This window comes from Xyrauchen texanus, chromosome 15, assembly GCF_025860055.1.
Source record: "Xyrauchen texanus isolate HMW12.3.18 chromosome 15, RBS_HiC_50CHRs, whole genome shotgun sequence".
Classification (NCBI taxonomy): Eukaryota; Metazoa; Chordata; class Actinopteri; order Cypriniformes; family Catostomidae; genus Xyrauchen; species Xyrauchen texanus.
Window position 1 is genome coordinate 26,242,691 of NC_068290.1, and position 21,355 is coordinate 26,264,045.

Genomic DNA, 21,355 nt, shown 5'->3' on the forward strand with positions numbered 1-21,355 from the left:
GGAGCCAGGCGAATTGAACCAAGTAGCAAAGTCGGATGGCCTTGGCCACATGTCCACACTCCACGCGAGAGACCCTAGAGGGACGGTCGTTTTTGACATACTGGGCGGAGCTTCGCGGCAGTGGGGACCAGGTAATAGAGCGTCAGGAGGCAGAAGAGTGTCCCGAGGCTTGGATTCTGAGAAAAGACTCAAAGCACTCACCTTGCTCTGCGCACCTGGCAGGGGGCAGGTTAGAGACTGAGGAAGAGGTCCTGGAAAGGCAGTTCCTGCGACATGTCGGGGTCAGGACTACCCAAGTGCAGATCTTTAAGTGCCTTGGCTTGGTGGACTTGCAGGAGAGCCATGGCCAGCAGGGCGGAGGCGGCCTGTCCAATGGCATTGCAGGGCTTTCAAAGTCAGTGACGATGTCCTCCTACAGGCCTTGGAGTGGAGTACCGGACCTGACCCGTGGAACCGAGCGACTAGGCATGAGGGGGGGACAGAAGTTTCCAGTCCAGCCTCGCGCTCACTGCGGCCTGGGAAAGCATAGCGGACATCCACACGTCAGCCTCAGACTGGGTGAACGGACCCAAAGATGGAGCTCAGACGTGTCATCAGCATCAGACGCCGCTGTGATGAGGCGGACTCATCCCGAGCTCATCCCGGGTGGGTGGTTCGTGGGGATTTACCCGGCGAAACAGAGCTCGTCATCCTCCTCAAATTGCCTTCAACGGCAGCCGGGTCATCCTCAATCCCATAGGAAGATCCAGGAACTACACAGGCGGAAAGACATCTTTGAAAAGGACGTTCAACGCCTGCTATGTATTGCTCTTTTATGAGTGAAACTCAAACTCTTTTAGAGAATAAAAACTCTTATAGGTGGGGAAACACCCTTTTAGGCAGTGAAAGCGCTGTCGAAGTGCCCAGGGGCGTGGACTGCACAGCGTGCAGAGAGAGAGAACGCCAGCTGGAAATGCGCCGTAGGATCAAACAGCAGTGCTTCTTGCCAGTAGAGGTGAGTGGATCAGTGGTGAACTCAGCTTGCTGTTGCACATCCGCTCGGCTCTGAAGAAAAAATCTGACTGACAGACACATGCCTGCTTCCCTTTACCCATATGACACATGCCCTCTTTACCCGTATGTCCGGGGGCGGGACATGCAAATTCTGTCTGCCAATTTCACATTGCCCTTTTCTCAAGTTCAGAGGTACGCGAGGCTCCCAAGGAAGACCCCTTGTGTCATTTAATTTGATACAACGTCGAGTGAGTGACAGAAGGGGAACTAAGATCAAGTGCTTGGTGCTTTGTATATTCTTTACACATCATTAACATATTTAACAACTTAACTAATTTGACAACACACCTATATGTAACTAAATTTGAAAAGTTTACATTTAGTAAAATCTAATTTAACAAAGCAAATTGTTTTAAGGCCTCTGTAACCAACACAAATGTCTAAGAAATATGTAAAAATTATACACTTGAGACATAGAGAAACAAATCCTGATTCCTTGTACATAGCTCAAATAGCCATGCGTTCATAAAGAATTTCTAACTGTCATTAAATGTTTATGCTGAAATATATGTATTACTGTAATGAGTATTTTTTTATACCCTGTTTGGTGTTTTATTACATCTATGTCAGTGGTTCCCAAACCTTTTTGGCTGTGCACCCTCTTCTTATACTTGACAACATTAAACACACCCATAAAAAATTGTTCAAACCCCCATCAACCTATTTCATCCAAAACTTGGAAATAGCCAGAGATATAATCAAATTTTTACCTAGAATAACAACCTGTACATGAAAAATAAAATACCTTATTGATAAATAAAAATCCCAAAATATTGATACACATATAAAAAATTGTATTGCTGCTTTCCCTCTTTCTAGTGAGATGGATGAGCCTGCATGTTTACAAGTGACTAGGTCTGTTTTTCTGGTAGGCAAATCAAGTTTCAGCTCAATTTTGAGAAGTGCTATTATTATAATGGATATTACTGACTACTATAATCTGTAAATCTTGTAATGTAAAATGTTATTTATCAATAAATGTCAAGTATGTCAAGATACAGACAAATCTGTAACAAGATAAATTTTGCACAATTGCAGACACCATAACTTAATTCTGTGCACCCCCAAGTACACCATGGCCTGGAAACACTGATCTAAATGATATGATAATTACCCTGTATTTTACACTATTTTGTCCCTTATGGAGCTACAGTTTTTAGTTTTTTGTAACAATGCCCATTATTTAGCTGCCTCTGTTCTCTACTCTCTGTTGTATGTCAGGTGTATCTTGTGTATATTTTCTCTATGGGTTTATTCCACTTTTTCCTGTCTCCTGTCCTGGTAACTCAGTCATCTGAAACTTCTCTGATGACAGGGTTACTGGCAGAGTGACCACACCCTCTGGTGAAGAGTAGTTTGCAACATTAGAGCCTGCAGCATTGGCAAATCCACTGGCGATATCTTCAAAGGTGCGACCCTTGGTCTCAGGAACACGGAAGTACGTAAACACGAAGAAGAGGATGAGGAAGATGAAGAATATGATGAACACGTACGGACCGCACAGTTTCTGGAAAGAAAGAAGGTACAATTAGTGTTCCATAGTGTCAAAAACATACATTTTCATTAAGGGGAATGTATTCTCTTAATAAGAGGTTTATAAGTGTATGTGTAATATGAAACACAATGTTTTTCCTACATAGAAGCATTTGCTGTTTTACAGCTTACAGAGGTGAAGTTTCAAATGCATTTGATGTGTTGCCGCTAGAATTAGTGCGTTAGCTAACCTCAGTTCAACAATTGTATTTCAAACAACATACATTTTTACACAGCGTGGGGTGATGGTAAATGATTTAACTTACAAGTAAGGTGCTGTCTTTTCTGAAGTTTTACTCATTACTACATTCTCTGTTATTTACAATTTTTGTCAGACCAGCAATGCAACCAGGTAACTCTGCCCCTTCCGCTGCATATGGCAAACTGCAAGTGCTGAGTGCATGAAGTGTCCAACATTCGGCACTCCATTTTGACAGTTGAAGGAGTACATCATCCGGGTACTCAAAACACATTCTTTTTGTTGCATTTTCAGTGTTAACATAGTACTTGTCATGTGTTTACATACTACTAAATAATGTAGAATAATGAAGAAGTGTGCAGTTTGGGACCAATTAGGTTGTCATCATTTTGTGTCAAATACTTCAATTTAATAATTCAAATCAAATATATTTATTACAAATATTTCAATTAAATAAAGTCTCCACCCGAATAATTAAAATAATTCTATAGGCCTAGAAAATACATTTTAAAAATACATGTTACAAAAAAAAGTTTAGTAATATATTTTTGTCATATATTGCCTCAGCCCTGTTTAACTTATGACCCTCTTATTTTAAGTTGTAACACTCTTGAATAAATTATCATGTCCTTGCAGACTGATCACATTGTAAATTCAGTAACAGAAGGTCGAACGCTCTGCTGCTGACATTGGCCTGTGCTTACCGAAATTTGAACTACTGCCCCCAGTGGCCAAAGCTGGAAGTGTTGTTGAGGTGAAATGTTCACTGGGTGGCGGCAAATGCAAGTTTTATGTTTAGTTATAATTATGTAATACAGTCAATTTTCCGTGTGATCATGTTGGTCTTTGCACTGTACTGTAACCAACTTGAAAATTGTGATATGAATAAGTACAGTATTTGGTGTTGTTTCCAATTTTTATTCTGTGACAACGTCCTTACCAGTAAAAGTGGGAAAAGCAGTCCAACAAGAAAGTTGGCAGTCCAGTTGGAGCATCCCGCCACAGCGATGGCTGCCGGCCGGGGACCCTGAGCAAATAACTCTGCCACTATGAACCATGGGATTGGTCCTGGTCCCATCTCAAAACTAGCCACAAATCCAAACACTGCTGCAATGGCTAGAATGCTGATCGCTGAAGTTCCCTGCTAGCCACATAAGAGAGAGAGATACAGTAGTTGATTAGAGGAATTCTAGCATAAATGTAAGTTGGATGTTAAATCATATCAAACACTTACCCCTTCAGATGTTATGACAGCAGTGCTATTCTGAAGCAGTCCAGTACCATTTTCCAATGCCGGTCCTACAGTGTTCTTTGAATGATAAGCAAAGGCAATAAAAGTGAATTCAAATTTTACTTAAAAAGGTGTTCTATTTAGATGAACCAATCACATCTAATCATGTAGGGCAATTTAATGATTATATGCAACTTTCAAAAAGAGTTAAGTAGAATCTGTCATGTGTAAATTGACTGGCAAGTCAAAAGTACAAACTCACAACAAGTTTAAGAGAAATGGTCATGAGTAGAGCGCAGGCAGCCATTCCAGCCAGTCCAATCATATGAAGAGTTCTTCTCCCTGCCCTCTCCACCAGGAAGAGCTGTTAATCAAAGAAGCGGGAGCATCCGCACAGAGAGAGAACAATTTCCGCTTAAGTCACAACATCTTGGTCAAGACTCATCTTAGCCCTGCTGCTTAATGCATGGCAGAAATCAATGAGAAACTCACAGAAACTACGGTGAAGACAGTGTTGACTGCACCCGCCCCAATTGTGACAAAGACAGGGCCAGTGATGCCTGCAGTCCTGAAGATCTCTGTTGAATAATAAAATACCTGGAAAAATACGGAAAACATAGATTTAGATCAAGATCATTTCAAACAAAGGGCTTTGTGGTCTTTAAGTGGAAAGCTGTGCAATCTGATGTAAATGATGAAAGTTACTGAGCACTGAATGACATAAATAGCTTTGTGAAATGTAGTGAAAGACTTTTAAGGGGATGTGCTAATCACAGTTCGAGTTCATACACTTATGGTATGGAGAATCTGTGATGTGTGAGACTCACAGCATTGATGCCAGACAGTTGCTGGGATAGCTGCAGGATTATGGAGACAATAATGGGTTGTCGGTAGGCGGGGTTACGGAACAGCTCTGGAATCGACACCTTCTTCTCCATGGCCATCTTCATGGCCTCTTCCTTCATCTCACGAATGTCATCCTCCACATCTGAATGCCCGCGAAGACGCATCAGCACTGAGAGAAGAGGAAATATAGAAAGATAAAATATCAGTGTGGAAGAGTATAAATTAGAGCTGTAAATATTAATGCAATAATGCATGCAATTACTTAAAAAAGTTTAACGCATTCATTTTCTTAATCGCGATTAACACATTTACTGATAATATAGCATAAACCTGTATAAACACTGACTCAAAGGGCATAACTTTTGGAATGTGTCTTCCCAGAGTCGTTACGCTGATGGACACACCACAACAGTGATTCTGTGTCAATAGCCTAGTTTCCATCCGCTTTTCACGCTATTTTGTTATCGACAAGGTGAAAATGTGAAAAAAAAACATTTGTGAAATTGCCCGTCTTCTGCCTGTTTCCATTCAAATGGCCTTTTATTGATAAAAATGGTATGCGTGATGACGTCATGCCTAAAAAAACACTTTGTCGCATAAGTTTTGGTTTATCACAATAGAAATGTGCCCTTAAGCCGCTTTCATACAGAAATGTGTGTTTATCGCTAATTCGCCTCTCAGATGTCCCTAATTTTTTTCCTCTGAAGTCTTTGAAAAATTGGGAGAGTATTGAGACAATTAATTGAAATTAGACAGCTTACTGTCATTTTAATTTCACAAATAATAAAAGGAATCAGAAGAGGAATTGCATTCAAAAGGGAACAGTTGCCCTTCTGATAGGACTGTAATGTTGCGCCTATCGCAGGTTGCTACCGGTTCTGACCCAAAATCAAATCGTCATGGCCCTGTTCAAGCTGGCAACCCACACCAAGTAATGGGGGAAACATTCGGTCTTAGTATAAGGACCATCCATCAATGTCTATATGCTGTGTGCACAACTATTAAAGAAAATTTTATGCAGTGTAATTTCAGGGTTTACATATGATATATTCCTGATATTCAATCAGGAATAATTAGTCCAATTATTTTTCAAGTTGAGATCTGTGCAATCAATTTTCATTGATTTAAGTCTCTTTTAATACCTGTTCTGTTATTTACAGTCAGATTAATTAATGTGGTAAAGAAATCGTTCAACCGAAACAAGTTCGCTGAACAGCCACAGTGCCATTTTAACATTTGTTATACATAATGTGAACTTAATGTAAATACTTCAAATTATGCATAAAAAATGCAGATATTTAAAGGACCCATAATAAATTATGAAATATTTTAATTCATCAAACACTTTAAATATTTGTATCTATGCAAGGGTTTGGTGAAATTCAGCAAAGGGTTCAGGTAGTTCTGGCTCGCGCTGCTATATCTTTTCTAACTCATCTGAATTATGGGGTGTGTTCCATTCAGAAGTGATCATCCCTATACCTATTTCCTTCAAAGACTTTACCCTCCATTATTATAGCTTAGAAGTGCTGAAAGGTTTGGGGCTAAAAAATAGTGTTCGTTTGGTCATTTTTTTGGAAATTCTGTTTGGAACGACCCAACAGCTTGGCTACAATTATTATTCATCCATCAAAAACCCATGCGAGGGCATTATTTAAGACTTTTCAAAGAGTCCAAAAATCCCCTAGACTACATTATATTGACAGAATGTTTAAATGAGCTACAAGTCTGTTTTGAAATGTTTGTAATTTCAATCTTCAGCTGTCAAAATTTACACACAAGCCCTTAATCTGCTTTAAAATGTTCTTCTTCCTTTCTTTCTTTCTTACTGTTAAACCTGTACAAATTTCTAACTTTAAGCATTTAAAACTACAGCATTTTTAACTTTCAGACAAAGTTTTGTCAGACCAACATTACAGTTTGTCTCAACAAACTTTATGTATCTAGTTTAATCAGTACTTTTCAACCACATAAAGTAAAATATCTATATTTTCTTATCAACCACCAAGTTATTTTTTGTAATGTAGGATATTTTTTAAACATGTTTAAACCTTTTTTTTTCTAAAAAATGTATGACATTTTAAACATGTTGCTTGAATTCAATAAATACTAATTTTGAAATATCAGTAACAATATAAACTTTATTGTTCATTTTACTTGATCAAAATCAGCAAAGACTTTACATAAAAAAGATGAGTGCATCAAAACATTTTGGAAATTATTTTACAAGGTCTTCTACTTCCAGAAGAGCATGGAAACTTTCACCAGGTGGTGTTATAAGATTAAAGAGAGGCTCAAAATGTTTTATTAGAAACCGGAAGGCAAAAGGGTTCTAAAAGAGGACTGGGGGCCTTCATAGTCACAGGGCCCTGTTTAGGGGGCCTTGTATAAGCTGTAGAATAATGATATTTAAGCATATACAAACATTTGTTTTCAAAGTTGATGGGCCGTGAAACCTTGCAGCACAGGGACACCCTGGGCCCTTGGTAGTCAAGGGCCCCTGGGCACTGGCCCATTGGCCCGGTCAGTAATTCACCTATGTCTAAATCATTGCCATCACTTTTTTTTGTCTACAGAACAGGGTAAGGCTAATTAAAGTTTGTGTAAGAAAAGGCATATATATAGGTCTAAAATATATATATTTTTTCATTTGGAAATGTATTTATTTTATGTAATTATTTTTTCATTTGGTCATTTATTTAATTTAATACAGGGGATTGTTGCCAGCATTTTCAAAAGTAAGCTAAACAATAATTGTATAGAATTGGGCTGTTAGTGTTCCAAAAAAGCACACTGATGCTTTTCTCCTATAGTATTGAGTATTTATTTTTAATTTAAAACATCTTTGTGCATAGAAATTATATGTTTTTTGTATTGTGGGCTGATTCTGTGACTACTGTCTATTATTTTGAATGGTGTGGAAAAGAAACTTTAATAAATAAACGGATGTCTACCATGATTAAATTAATCGCAAACAGTGGCCATTCATTTGTTCTCTGTGCACTTGTCGATGTGCATGATACAAGATATTTGTGTTGGCACTCCTGGAATTGTTTTGTTTGCAGATCGGATAATATATGCCATTAAAATCAATCCATAATCACATACAAGAAACTGGCTTTCAATATGTATACCTTGTCGTCATGATTAACACATGCAAAATGTGACACTATAATATTGGTGTTAATGCCAATTTTCTCGACAAAAAGTGTTTCCAAACCAGTTTTTAATGACATTTGAAGTATCGACATAGAGTTTATGCGCTAGAGTTAAACAGAAAAATATTATGTCGACACTTGTGAAGTTTTAGCGATAATTTGCATTTCCATCAGCTTTATTTTGATGCACTAAACTTTGTAGCGTACTTTGCAGCCTCTGTAAGGTGCATTTAATTACCACAAAAGCACGTTAAGTCCTAACTATCACGAAAATGCATAACGGGATGTTGTCTGCAGCACTTTTCATGTGGAGATGTGAATTCAGCTTCTCAATTGCTCTAGCAAAGTGGATAGGCACAGTCAACCAGCAGATTAATATAATGGTATGAAGGAAGTTTAAGAGATTTAATACCCATTGCAATAAATACTCAAACTATGGGGACTATTTCTTTTAATTAGACAAACTCACACTTAGAATTTGGGAAACGTTTGATGTTACATGAATTGGTGCATATTATATATCTTTATTCTGTGGAAGGCTTTGTTTGTAAATTGTTAATAAATCATTATATTGTTACAGTATATAATATATAAAGTATATATAGAGTCAAATTTCAGCACTTTCAAAATCTGTGATTGATCGCATTTAAAAATTCAATAGACTGATATCACTAGTATAAATACAATTTAGTGGATCAGTCAGTTATCATAATCTGTGTAGCTTCCGTTCATTCCATATCTGTTTTGAAAATCAAAAAACAGAAAAACGAAAAAAGAAAAGGAAAAAAAAAAACATGTCTTTTTATTTAGAAATTATTTGCCTTGCTAAATTATTCACTAAAATGTTTTTAGAAAAATAACCGTAATACTGATTTTGTAAATTTGATTTTTCAATGATCTGTAACTCATTTGTAGGCTGTTATTTCCCAAAATGTCCACGAAGTTTGTAGGCAAACGAGGATTAACCTATGTTCTGTTGTTCCTGAAAGGATAGATGCTGGATCTTGGTTTTATATGGGGACTTTGGGAAAGGTAATAATTACCAGAGTTTCTCCCTGAATTTAATGCCATGCGAATTGGTCATGCCAGTAATTTTTCCAGACTTTTTATGGACTGCACGCTCCCTCGCCAATAAAGATTATAATGTAGCTAATTTACCTTTTATAAAACGGCCGGTAAAAATTACCCATTTATAATCCCGCGCAAACTGATAGGCAGGTAAAATGCCAGTGACTCTGTACTGTCCAACCTGTGAACACTTTAACTTTTGTTGTTTCTCAAGTTATTCAATTGTCTTAAGTGGATGTTGGTCAAGAGAAGACACCAGAAGTTGTAAAACGCGCTTCATTTCAGATGAACTCGCAATATTGTGTTTGCCCCCCACGCCACATATTTTGCAGAGGGACTATGCATATAATGCGAATGGATTGTCCACATATTTTATTCAAGTGTGTAATATATGATTTCAGGCTAGCTAATATCACCAGTTCTGTTGTATTTGCCAGATATACCAATCAATTTCTTATAATAATCCAAGATACAGTATATGATAATGTTTAATATTTCCTGCATAATTAATCAACATTGCCATGATTTCTGATAGCCTATAAAATATCAGTTACATGGTGACAAGTGTTTAAATGCAGAAGACACACATCTCTTTCCTTCCCCCGTAAAAGTCCATATACTGTATATCCCTTAAATTCACCATGATAACAATAGTTTTCTCCACAAAATGCCATATTTACTATACTATTATTTATCATCTGAATAGTCACATCATCCTCTTGCCTCATGTAAAATATATGTCAGGTGTCTTATCTTTACTCCCCCTGCTGGTGATGAGAAGAGGATTTTATTTATTTATTTATTTTTTATTTTTTACTTTTGCAGAAAAATGAAAAAAGAAAATCTGTTTTTTTTTTTTTATTTCAAAACGGAAATGTAATGAATGATACTTGGATTTGTCATTTACTCACCCCTCATGTTGTTAGAAACCCTTATGACTTTATTTCTTCAGTGGAACACAGAAGGAGGTGTTAGGCAGAATGTTTGGGACTGACAGCCTCAGTCACCATTCACTATCATTGTATGGAAAAAATTTAAAATGCAATAAAAGTGAATGATGGCTGATGGTAACATTCTCATTAATATCTCTTTTTGTGTTCCACAGAGAAGAGAAAGCCATATTGGTTGTTGGGAACAACATGAGTTTGAGTAAATGATGACAGAAGTTTCATTTTTGGGAGAACTCTCCCATTAATATTAATTACTAAAAAGGTTAATAAAACTCTTAACCAAAAAATGCTGGATGTTATAACATCTAAATCAATTGGTTTGATTCAAGTAAAAAATAAGATTTAACCACTGAATCAAACTGAAAACAGGGTTACACTAACAAAACTAAGGTTAAGGTTAGATCAGGTATAAATAGCTCCTTAAAGTTACATTTGTAGGTTACCACTTTTTTCAGTATATCAGGCTCACCTTGGCGTGCCTCCTTCTCCTGGTTCAGATTGATGAGCAAGTAGCGTGGGCTCTCTGGACAGAAAAACACCATAACACTTTGTAGCACTGCAGGCAGGACAGTCAAAGCCAGCAATAATGGCCACAAATCCTCAGACCCCAGCAATGACTCCAGACCAAAGATCTAACATAATATTCATAAAAAATAACCCATTAATAACTTGATGACACCAAAAGACATCTATTTCAATATTTCTGATTTGCAATTTTGTAAATAATTGGTTTGCCGCCAACCATATATTTGGCACAGAGCACACAAACATAAATATTTGGCATGCAAAATTAATATTAGTCTACAGTTAAATCTAACCTGTGCTACTAGGATGCCGATGACCACCCCAAGTTGGTGAAGTGTACCAAAAGCTCCTCGCAGTGCTGTTGGAGCAATTTCACCCACGTACATGGGTGTCAGCCCCGTACACAGACCACAGAACACACCGATCACCAGACGACCCAATATCATCATCTCATAGGAGGAGCACATGTTGGATAAACCCATCAGCCCTCCACCAATCAGAGCCAGGATGTTGGACAGCAGCATGGACTTCCGTCTGTACAGAGGAGATAGAAGAGAAGGGCGATGAATAAGGGAAAATTAGAAAAATAAATTAATTTAGTGGTAGCTTAATTCTTACTATAAAAGCATCCTCTGCATGTTTGGCAGAATCACATTTTTGTAACATAACTTTAGCTTTTTATTGGTTTTATATCACAAGAAATAATCATATAATTATAATCATATAATTATGATTACAATACATTGTATAATAAATGTTTTCAGCATTTCTCTAATGTTCTTACCTCCCAAGCTTGTTAACCAAAGCACCAACACAGAGAGACCCAATCATGCCACCCACACTGAAAATAGCAACAGCAATACTCCACACAGTCGTAACAGTGGAAGCATGCATGGGCTCTCCAGTGCGCACCAGAGACACATTTCTGAAGAAGTCCTTTATTTTCTGATCATCAACAGAGAGAGGTAGAGCGTGTTGGTTTCAGACTTGTTGAAGAGTCATTATGAGTTACTTATACATTTTAAAACATTATTTACCTTATCAGGTGCATTGATGACTCCTGTGTTGTAGCCGAACTGCAGTGAGCCAATCACAGCCGTGGAAACACAGAAAATGAGGCAACACGTTACCTGCTTCCCCTAAAAAATAAAGAGAAGTAGCATACAGCTCATTACTGTGACATGCAGAAAATCACAAGAGTGATTGAAAGTAATCCAGAAATAAAATGCATCCCAACAAAGTCTCAACATATGCATAAACACTGCAAATATGTGCACAATGTCCTATTTATTATTTTGTAATTTCTCGCATGACCGCTATCATGTGAAACAGCTCTGCAATGTGTGTGGTTTTTGGACTTACAACATATTACACAATACCGTATTTACCAGTGTATTTATGAAAGTGGAACACCCTAACCCTAACCCTAAACTAAAAAAAAAAATTTATCCTGAAAATGTTTGGTAACATCTAAATTAACTAATTCAACTACTAAAACTATTAACATCTCTGAACCAACCTGAATACATTAGGTTTCACATAAAAAAATATTTAGGGTTAGATCACATAGAAAAAGCTCCTTAACATTTTTATAGTGTAATTACACCACATAATTACAGTCCTTCATTATAGCAGAGCATAATTACTGCACACAATCAAGAGATCAATAACATCAGTCATTATTCCAACCTGAACAGCAATATTTGTGACAACCAACTACCATATTTGTATTAATATGTGTCATTTTGTAAATTAATTACTGAAACTGTCATATGTGAAACTGTGAAGAGAGAGATTGAAGCTCATGGTTAGCGGTGGACTAAGTAACAAGCAATAAATATTGTCTGTATGGCTATAGAAGTTGATCAGAAATAAAATATATTTTTAAAAAGAATTGCTACACTGTAAAAAAGTGTTAACCTGCAATTGTTGAAGAAAGAATTTAACTGCACAACTCAAAATACAAGCTCTAAATATTTTTCAAATAAATAATATATACATTTAACATGTTACAAATACAGGCTCCTTTATTATTCAAATAAATGAGCCTGTATTTTTAGTTGTGCAGTTATATTATTTCTTCTTAAATTTTGCTATAACTTGCACCTCTGAATTTAAGATGTGTGTTTGCTTAAGAATTTTCTAAAACCTTCAATTGTTACCTTAAATTGTTACCTTAAACCTTTCTTTCTTCTGCAGAACACAAACCATTTTTAGATTGAATATGGTGATTTTTAGAAGAATATCTCAACTCTGTAGGTCCATACAATGCCAGTAAATGGTGGCCAGAAATTTGAAGGTCCAAAAAGCATATAAAGGCAGCATAAAAGCAAACAATAAGACTCCAGTGGTTAAATTCATAGTGCACGTATTACAGGGAAAATCCCCCGGAGCAACCTGTAATTAAGTGCCTTACTCAAGGACACAATGGTAGTGGCTGTGAGATAGAACCGGCAACCTTCTGCTTGCCAGTTCTGTGCTTTAGCCCACTACGCCACCACTACTTCTCTATCTCCACTATCTTCATATCTTCAGAAGCGATATATGTGTGGGTAAGAAACATCAATATTTAAGGTATTTTTCACAACAAATTTTCCTTCCTACCCAGTAGCATGACAAATGTGAATCGCAAAAACCGCTCTCTCCTTCTCTCACCTAGAGTGGTGACTGAGTACCGGAGGTGGGGAAAACCATCTGGCGCTGGGTTGACTGGAAGGACTGCGGTTCCTCTCCAGAGTGGGAGGGGAGTAAGTACAGGCCAGATAGGTCCCCAGGCCTGAATCGAGTGACGGGGGAGTGTGGCAGGCAGGCCAGGTGGGGCAGAGCAAGGACAGAGAGGAGCGAGGCCAATGTGTGCACCTGGGGCGATTGAACTCGCCCAAAGGTGAGTGATGACGGCGTGAGTAGGCGGGGGATAAAGCTGGGAGCAGAGCTGCAGTAGTTTTTAGTTTGTTCTGTGTTTAGTTTAATGTGGTGTTTGGATTAAAGTTTATTGAATGTGCATCTGACTCCTGCCTCCTCCTTTCCCTACTGAATAGAGGTCTTTCACAATGGATTAAACCACTGAAGTCTTGTGGATTAATTTTATGCTGCTTTTTTGACCATTAAGGTTCTGGCCACCGTTCAATTGCATTGTATGGATCTACAGAGCTGAGATATTATTCTAAAAATCTTAATTAGTGTTCAGCAGAAGAAAGAAAGACATACACATCTAGGATGTAGTGAGGGTTAATATATGATGTCATCATTTTCATTTTGAGGTGAACTAACCCTTTAAGGAGCTGCCTGGTCTAACCCTTAAAAATTTGTTTTGTTGGTGTAACCAAATATATTCAGTTTGATTCAGTGATGTTAAATCATATTTAGACCAAATAAAAAGGGGGGTGGGGGGTGGGGGGTGCTAAAGCAGTGGTCATAAACAAGGATTGGGGTGTTTATATATACAATACTGTGCAAAAATCCTATTAAGCACATAAGATGCTTCACAAAAACATTTGTCTTAAGATGGTAATTTATATTTTCAGCTTTAGTGTGTCAATACGAAATATACAATTTAGACTCCCAAACATTTCTTTTGCAAATAGAGTCAGTCTGGGATTACATGAAGAGACAGAAGCAATTGAGACAAAATAGATAGAAGAACTGTGGCCAATTCTTCATGAAGCTTGGAACATCCTATGTGCCAACAACCAAGAAAAACTGTCCAGTAGTACTTAGGAGAATTGGTGCTGTTTTGAAGGCAAAGGTGGCCACACCAAATATTGATTTAGCTTTTTGTATGTTTACACGATTTTGTATGACGTTAACTGATAAATGAAAACAATTTATTTTTGAAAACATCCTCACTCTGCAATATTTTCCCCAAGTGCATAAACTTTTGCACAGTATTGTGTATGTCATGTGATCAGAGGAGTCAGCACTCCTTGAATCTAATGTTCATACCCAAGTGTTCTACGGAAAACGATCCATCACTTTATTTATCCTTCAACCCTATTTAATGAGGACAGACCAATAATATTTATCCCCCACATTCCACCCTGCACCCACACCACATCTCTTACCTAATTTATCAAATGAACCATACTTATTTATTACATCACCACACTCAATGTTACCATTTAATAGCTTTTTAATGAACTACAGTGGATATTACACACTATTTAGCAGTCTTGAATTGGAAAATTCCTCTACAGTCTGTTCACTCTAAAACAAGGACGAACTTGTAGAATGCTGTTTATATTATACTCAAGTTTGAACATGCCATCTGAACTCTGCTCTGAACAAACATATCTCATGTCTCTCTCTTCCTCCATTTCTTACTTCACATGGTATTTTATCCTAACTAGTATTACAATTTGATCTAAGAACATTGTCTCTCATATTGCACAATGACTCACTTAACTTCCAGAGAACTCGGAGCGTTTCCTCCGGGAAACAGAGGGGATTTGGGTGCACAGTATCCAAAGAATGTTGCTGGGAGTCGTTGATGGGATATTTTGATCAAGGGGGTTAGAATGAAGCAGAACTAATGACATACTATTCAAATGAACACTAATGGACTGAAAGCCAAGGATAGCTAAGTAAGCACAGAGCAAGTGCATGCAACACACTTATGAAATCATCAAGAACCAGTAATGTAGCAGCGGTACAAACAAATGGATTAATTTCAGATTATTTTACGCTGGATGGGAGCACCCGGCAGGGTTGCCCTCTTTCCCCATCATTGTTCTTTCTTGCCTTGGAACCATTAGTAGCTGCAATAAATGCAGCTAAATCATGCATTAGCAAGTCCCTCTTCTGTCCTTTACTCTACTCTTTTACCCTATTGTCCTCTTTCTCTCAGCTCACATCATTACACCATCTCCATTTGATCTTTCCTCAACTCTTTCAAGGCTCACCCCTGAATAAAAATGAGAAAAACTTCTCCTTTTCTCGTCACTTCTTCCTCCTGTTTCCCCTTCATTTACCCACTCTATCTCTTCTAATTTTGCATCTTTTCTTCATATTGTACTTCCTGTTCTTCATCTTCATCGTCCTCATTGCACTTGTCTGACCTTTATAGATAGCAAAGTCGTGATAGTTGTGTGAAGAATTTAGTAAATTGCATATTTTTTTACGTGTGCATGTATGATGTGTGCATCAGATATAAATATGAAGGATTTGACAACCTGACGTATTAAAATATTACTTTCATTTAGTTGTCTGTGTTAACTTTTTTGAAAGCATGAATCTTGTATCAGAGAAATTTCGAGAAAATTATAAAAATCAAGAAATATTTACAATCTGTTTAGGACAATAATAAAGTGTTCAGATGGCTATGTAAATTTTTTTGAAGGCAGTGACCTGAGTTTGAAGAAATGTGTAAAAATGACTTTAAAAAAATGACGTCAAATACTTTACTAGTTCTTGCATATAAATTAATTAATAGTGAATAGTTAAAAAAAAAAACCACAGCTATAGTATTTGTTATAAAACATAATTATCTTATCCTTTTGCACAGATACAGAAGTGGAAAAACTACCTTATTACTGTCTTTCATCTTCTCCATCTTGCTCGCTGCTGTGAAAGTGAAGACTTAAAGTGTTTTGAGCTTTTGGTCTTTCTCTTCTTGCAGTGAAATGTTTTCTGGGAAGCCTCTGAAAAAAAGAGATAAAAGATATCATTACTTTCTCTAATAAACAGGAATTTAGACACTTTTTTAAGTCTTCGTCAAATACCACAAAAAGTTGATTTCCTGCATCGGATGTAAGCTCAGTTGAGATGTCAGTTAAATAATCAGTATTGTGCAATGCAAATTTCAAAGTTAATGTGGAAGTCAAATACAAGAGGCAGTAGACCTCTGTCAGCTCAAGATCCCCTCTCGTTTTATCTCTCGATAAAATGTGAGGCTTTGTATGTTAATTATCGAAATCTGTGACTTTCTTGTAATGTCAAAATCCTTCCAAACTGCAATGTTATACAGTCTTCCAGTGAGTTGAAAATAAGTAAGAGTTTTAGTTCATTATAACTGCATATTTCCAAAAGCATGCCTGATTCAAGACAATGTGCATTTGATCTCTTTGATAGGAAAAGAAAACACATAAATAAAGACATAATACACAGAATAGTTAAAACTGTAGTTTCATTGGAATGCAATATCATCACCTATTAGTCTTAAATAGGCAATAATTATATTTGACCTAACATATTATTATTAATAATACAGTTATTAGTTAGTAGGCTAATGAAGAAATATCTTTACCAATAATTCTTTAAAAGATAAAGTCAAAACTTAAAACAATGCTCTGTAATCATAATTTAAAATAAAAATATTTACTTTTAGTTTTGCAGCGCTTGTTTCTCAATCAGAAGTCGTTGATGTGTGTTGAACACTTCTACTAAAACTCATTCGGCAGTCGCGGATTTAATGAGAGTGGGACACGAGCAACAGCACGTTTCAGTTTATTTCGTCATACAGATGATCTCCCCCGTTTCGGTAAAATGGGAGTCACATGATTTGTAAACGAGAAGTTCAAGAGAAGTTTAAGACACCTTCCTTTCAACATCCTTTCATTGGAAATTAAGCTTCCGATTAAGATGGACGAGACCAGTACGCGCCTAGAAGCCCAAAGTGCTATTATAGGCTATTAAATGCTGTCTAGGTTAAGAGCTCACGGAGTTTTAAGACACGCTCTGTCTGAACGTCCTTATTTGGTCATTTGTAAGAACAGAAAGGGATGTGAATCATGTCTCTGTTCCTTTTCTCGCAACATCTCACCGGATTCAGTCCAACTAGTCAAGTCCGCTCTCTGTGACAATGAAACAGTTATTCTTGTCATGTGAGTGCTGCTGTGAGAGACTGACGCCTGTTTTGTTTGTAAACAAACAGTCCTCTCATCCGAGATTGGACAATTTGCGGGGTTTGTCTGGCACTTGATACGAGTCTGATCTAGCGATAAAAGCAAATGTTTTATTGCCTACGCTCATATTTGAAGTTTTCATTTGGTTTATGGAAATGAGTGAGGTTTAGGTACATTACAATTTAATTTCAATCTCTTATTGAATATACACAGAGGACATAAATGTAGAAAATAAAGTTCGAAAAAAGCACCAGTGTTCTGTTGTGTCTTTAGTGTTGTCACTTTATCTGAAGACAGACAACAGGAACTTGTCTCCAGCTAAAGGAAACACATTTTGGTAACTGAGATCAGTTATTTATAGATAGTATCTGTCTTTTCAACACAATTCTAGAACATTTTGGCACAGCTTGATTTTACTGCATTCTATCCATTTCAATTTGTAAAATGAAAGTTTTCTTGTCGGCACTCAGTGGGTAGCACTGTAGCCTCACAGTAAGAAGGTCTCTAGTTGGAGTCCCGGCTCACCCAGGGACTTTTTGTGTGAAGTTTGCATGTTCTCCCTGTGATTGCATTTTCTTTCCTCCAGATGCTCCAGTGCCCCCCAGTCAAGTTGGTGCCAGACGGACTGGTATGATTATTTCTGTAACTGCTGTTCTCCTGGGATTTTCATGCACAACAGTCTCGAGAATTTACTCAGAATTGAGTGGCAGTTCTGTGGACGGAAATTCCTTGTTGATGAGAGGTCAACAGAGAATGGCCAGACTGGTTCGAACTGACAATGTCTACGGTAACTCAGATAACCACCCTGTACAATTGTGGCGAGAAGAATATCATCTCAGAATAACATTCTGAGATGCGTGTTGGCGCTGTTTTGACGCCACTAGGGGGACTTACACAATATTAGGCTGGTGGTTTTAATGTTGTGGCTGATCAGTGTAGAAATATCAATTTGAGTTAAATAGAAACATCTAATTTAGTTGTGTTCTTTCATAAGTCATAAGCACTCCCATAAGAAAACCTACTTTCCCAACCTTGTTGTGAGAGGGTTAATAATCCATACTGTGCATGTCTATATGGTTCATTTAGATCCTAGACTACATTAATTTCCATCTGGCATCCGCCATGTGGGACTATTCATATGCACTTTAATATGACTTGTACGTTATCGGCCTGTGACTCCTTATGAATCCTTGAGTAAGACACTAAACTGCAGTTCCCTATTGATTCAGTTCACTCCACATTGTCGTAAGCACTACGGGGAAGTCCTTCTAGATGACCTTGTTGAAACCCTTATTCAATCATGCCAATCTTCTGATTGGCAATGGTGTCTGAGCCCCGTCCCTTTATGCGTGCAGTTGGCCTATGTAAGCGGGTGCTCAGTCACCATTTCTTCGTCTTAGAACCCTTCGGCTTCACCTTTGATATACACTTACAGCTGACAGAACTTCTCAGCAAGACGCGAACAGGACAACTCATCGCCTGTGCTCAGCGCCTGCACCGAGAGGCTTCCGCTCCCCTGAGAGTTCTGGTGAATAGTTCTCCACATTGCCGTCGATGATGCTCTTGATGAACAGGTTCTTTGCTTCAGGCGCCCGTCATTGATCAACGCAGCATCAGTGAAATTCTACCTGCTCACACAGAGCTCTGGCTGGAGTTACTTTATACTTTTTTATATACAATATTAACTAAAGAGGCGCTTGCGTGATAGTCTTTTTAAAGATGTCGATCCACAAGTGTTTCCTATGCGAAGTTGCGAACGGCACATCGCGCTATCTGATGAGCTCGAAAGCTATATTCACTGCCTGCGCCCACACACAAGCAGCTCTCATGGAGATTACCCTCACTGCAAGGGCATGAATCTCCAGACATTGCACTCTAGGATAGACATCATTCTGAGGTAAGATACAGCCTCTCCACCGACCCGCTTCAGGTACGTACACACTGCCAGCGACTTTATCGCTGCAGGTCGCTGGTGGCTGGCGGTGAAGTCGCTAGTGGGCGTTCCCACTACTGGTTGCCTAGTAACGTTTATAAATGACATTCACGGATGCCATTCCATTGCCGTTGACAGCGAATCGCTTGAAAATGGTTTCGATCGCGAATCGAAACCATTTCCCCAGGTGAACGGCTGTCAATTTGCTTACGGTGAGTATCATAATGTGTTTACTGAACCTGGTTGATTTGAATATTTTGATTGATTTAGAGGGCATTGTATGTCTCTTTTAATTCAGATAGAATGTTTATTATGTAATATGTCGAATTACCTGCCATGTATGATTTTATGATTCAACATGTTAATATACAGTTAATACAAATGAATATAGTTTGTCTTAATACAATTAAAAGGTGTTTGTGTGTGTATATATATATATATATATATATATATATATATGTGTGTGTGTGTGTATATATATGTGTGTGTGTGTGTATATATAAGTTATAACTGTCATATGTTTTCTGTTGGTCAATATGCTTTTCATGAAAATGTCTGCTTTGACACTTGCATATTTCCACAGGTTCCTTGCAACAGGGGATTCATACCGCAGTATTGCTTTCAGCTACCGTGTTGGGCACAGCACTGTAGCTGGTATTGTGGCAGAAGTGGCAAAGGCCATTTGGGACTCCCTGGTGGAGGACTACATGCCTGTTCCCAAAGATTGGCGGGACATTGCAGCAGAGTTCCACCATCGCTGGAATTTTCCAAACTGTCTAGGGTCTATTGATGGGAAGCATGTACTGATCCAGGCTCCCAACAACTCTGGATCACTATTCTACAACTACAAGGGGACATTCTCTATTGTCCTCTTAGCAGTTGTAGATGCCAAATACTGCTTCCGCATCATAGATGTTGGCAGTTATGGTAAGACCAGTGATGGTGGGACTCTGGCTAATAGTCCCTTTGGTAACGCTCTTCGCAGTGGAAACCTCGGCCTACCAGAGGACACGTTGCTGCCAGGAGCAGAGCACCTGGAGCCCCAGCCTTATGTCTTCGTGGCAGATGAAGCCTTCCCTCTCCGCAGAGACCTGATGAGACCCTTCCCAGGTACCACCCTTCCCAGTAGACACAGGGTGTTCAACTACAGGCTTTCAAGGGCAAGACTGACTGTTGAGAATGCGTTTGGTTTACTCGCAGCACAGTGGCGAATGTATCGACGTGTAATTGGTGTCAGCCCTTCCAATGCGGAAGCCTGTGTGAAGGCCACCTGTGTTCTACACAACGTTCTGCGGAGGACAACAAGGACTAGGCTGGACACACTAACCCCTGCTGCTGACGGAGAAGCCTCTGCACTGCAGAACATCAGAAGAGTAGGGAGCAACAATGCAGCACGGGAAGCAATGCTTGTGAGGGAGACCCTTGTTGACTACTTTTGTGCTGAGGGTGCAGTTCCCTGGCAGCCACAGGTGTGACAGGCATGAAAGGTGTTTCTCAGAACCAAACCAAAAGGCTCTTTTAAGAGCCACCCACATTATAATAAAAGAGCAATGTTTCCATGTGTCATTTTTTGAAACAGTGATATCCTGCCTACACTATTAGATATGCCCATTAAACACATCTCCCCAAATACATAACAGCAATATAAATGAATAAGTATGAATAATCAAGCATTTATTATTATGAATAATAAAGCATAGCACCAATAGTGACTGCAGTATGTTAATCACACTAGAAAAGACTATGAACTTAAATACATACAACAGTTTCATCTATTAAATCAATATTGGTCCCAACTGACTTTCACTGCACACTTATACATTCTTCAAAATATAATTGGATTTATGCAGAATAACTATCCCTTAACAATAATCACAAAAAGAAGCAGAGTGAAAAGTCTGAAACAAATGTATGTATTGATAAAAAAATGTACCTTAAAGTTATTGTGGTTTTTTTTTTTAAATACACAACAAAAAACACTATGAATTATGACTAAAGAACATTATGAACCTTGCCTGCA

At 38.0% G+C, this 21,355-nt stretch overlaps 1 protein-coding gene across 2 annotated transcripts; it reads right to left on the reverse strand.

The window, feature by feature from the left end:
* Positions 1-1,203: 1,203 nt before the first annotated feature.
* On the reverse strand, positions 1,204-17,011 carry LOC127655687 (solute carrier family 2, facilitated glucose transporter member 3-like). 2 transcript variants are annotated; one of them, XM_052143619.1, is made up of 12 exons: positions 16,880-17,011; positions 16,085-16,199; positions 11,601-11,702; positions 11,348-11,508; positions 10,857-11,097; positions 10,508-10,670; positions 4,844-5,031; positions 4,509-4,613; positions 4,279-4,380; positions 4,020-4,094; positions 3,726-3,926; positions 1,204-2,560 (listed from the first exon to the last, which is right to left on the reverse strand). In XM_052143619.1, the coding sequence occupies exons 2-12, from the start codon at positions 16,109-16,111 to the stop codon at positions 2,297-2,299; spliced, it is 1,629 nt and encodes a 542-aa protein (XP_051999579.1). In that variant the 5' UTR covers positions 16,112-16,199; positions 16,880-17,011; the 3' UTR covers positions 1,204-2,296. The 2 variants fall into 2 exon arrangements, with proteins under 2 accessions (XP_051999579.1, XP_051999578.1); XM_052143618.1 differs by having other exon boundaries at positions 3,726-3,929.
* Positions 17,012-21,355: the final 4,344 nt, after the last annotated feature.

Bases quoted from the DNA above. Each gene is read 5' to 3' on its own strand.
- LOC127655687 (XM_052143618.1), bottom strand. From the start codon at position 16,111: ATGGAGAAGATGAAAGACAGTAATAAG. The intron at 5,032-10,507 runs GTGAGCCTGATA...CTCTTCTCTCAG, and splicing joins GGAGAAGGAGGCACGCCAAG to TGCTGATGCGTCTTCGCGGG. The intron at 4,381-4,508 runs GTGAGTTTCTCA...TTTGATTAACAG, and splicing joins CTGTCTTCACCGTAGTTTCT to CTCTTCCTGGTGGAGAGGGC.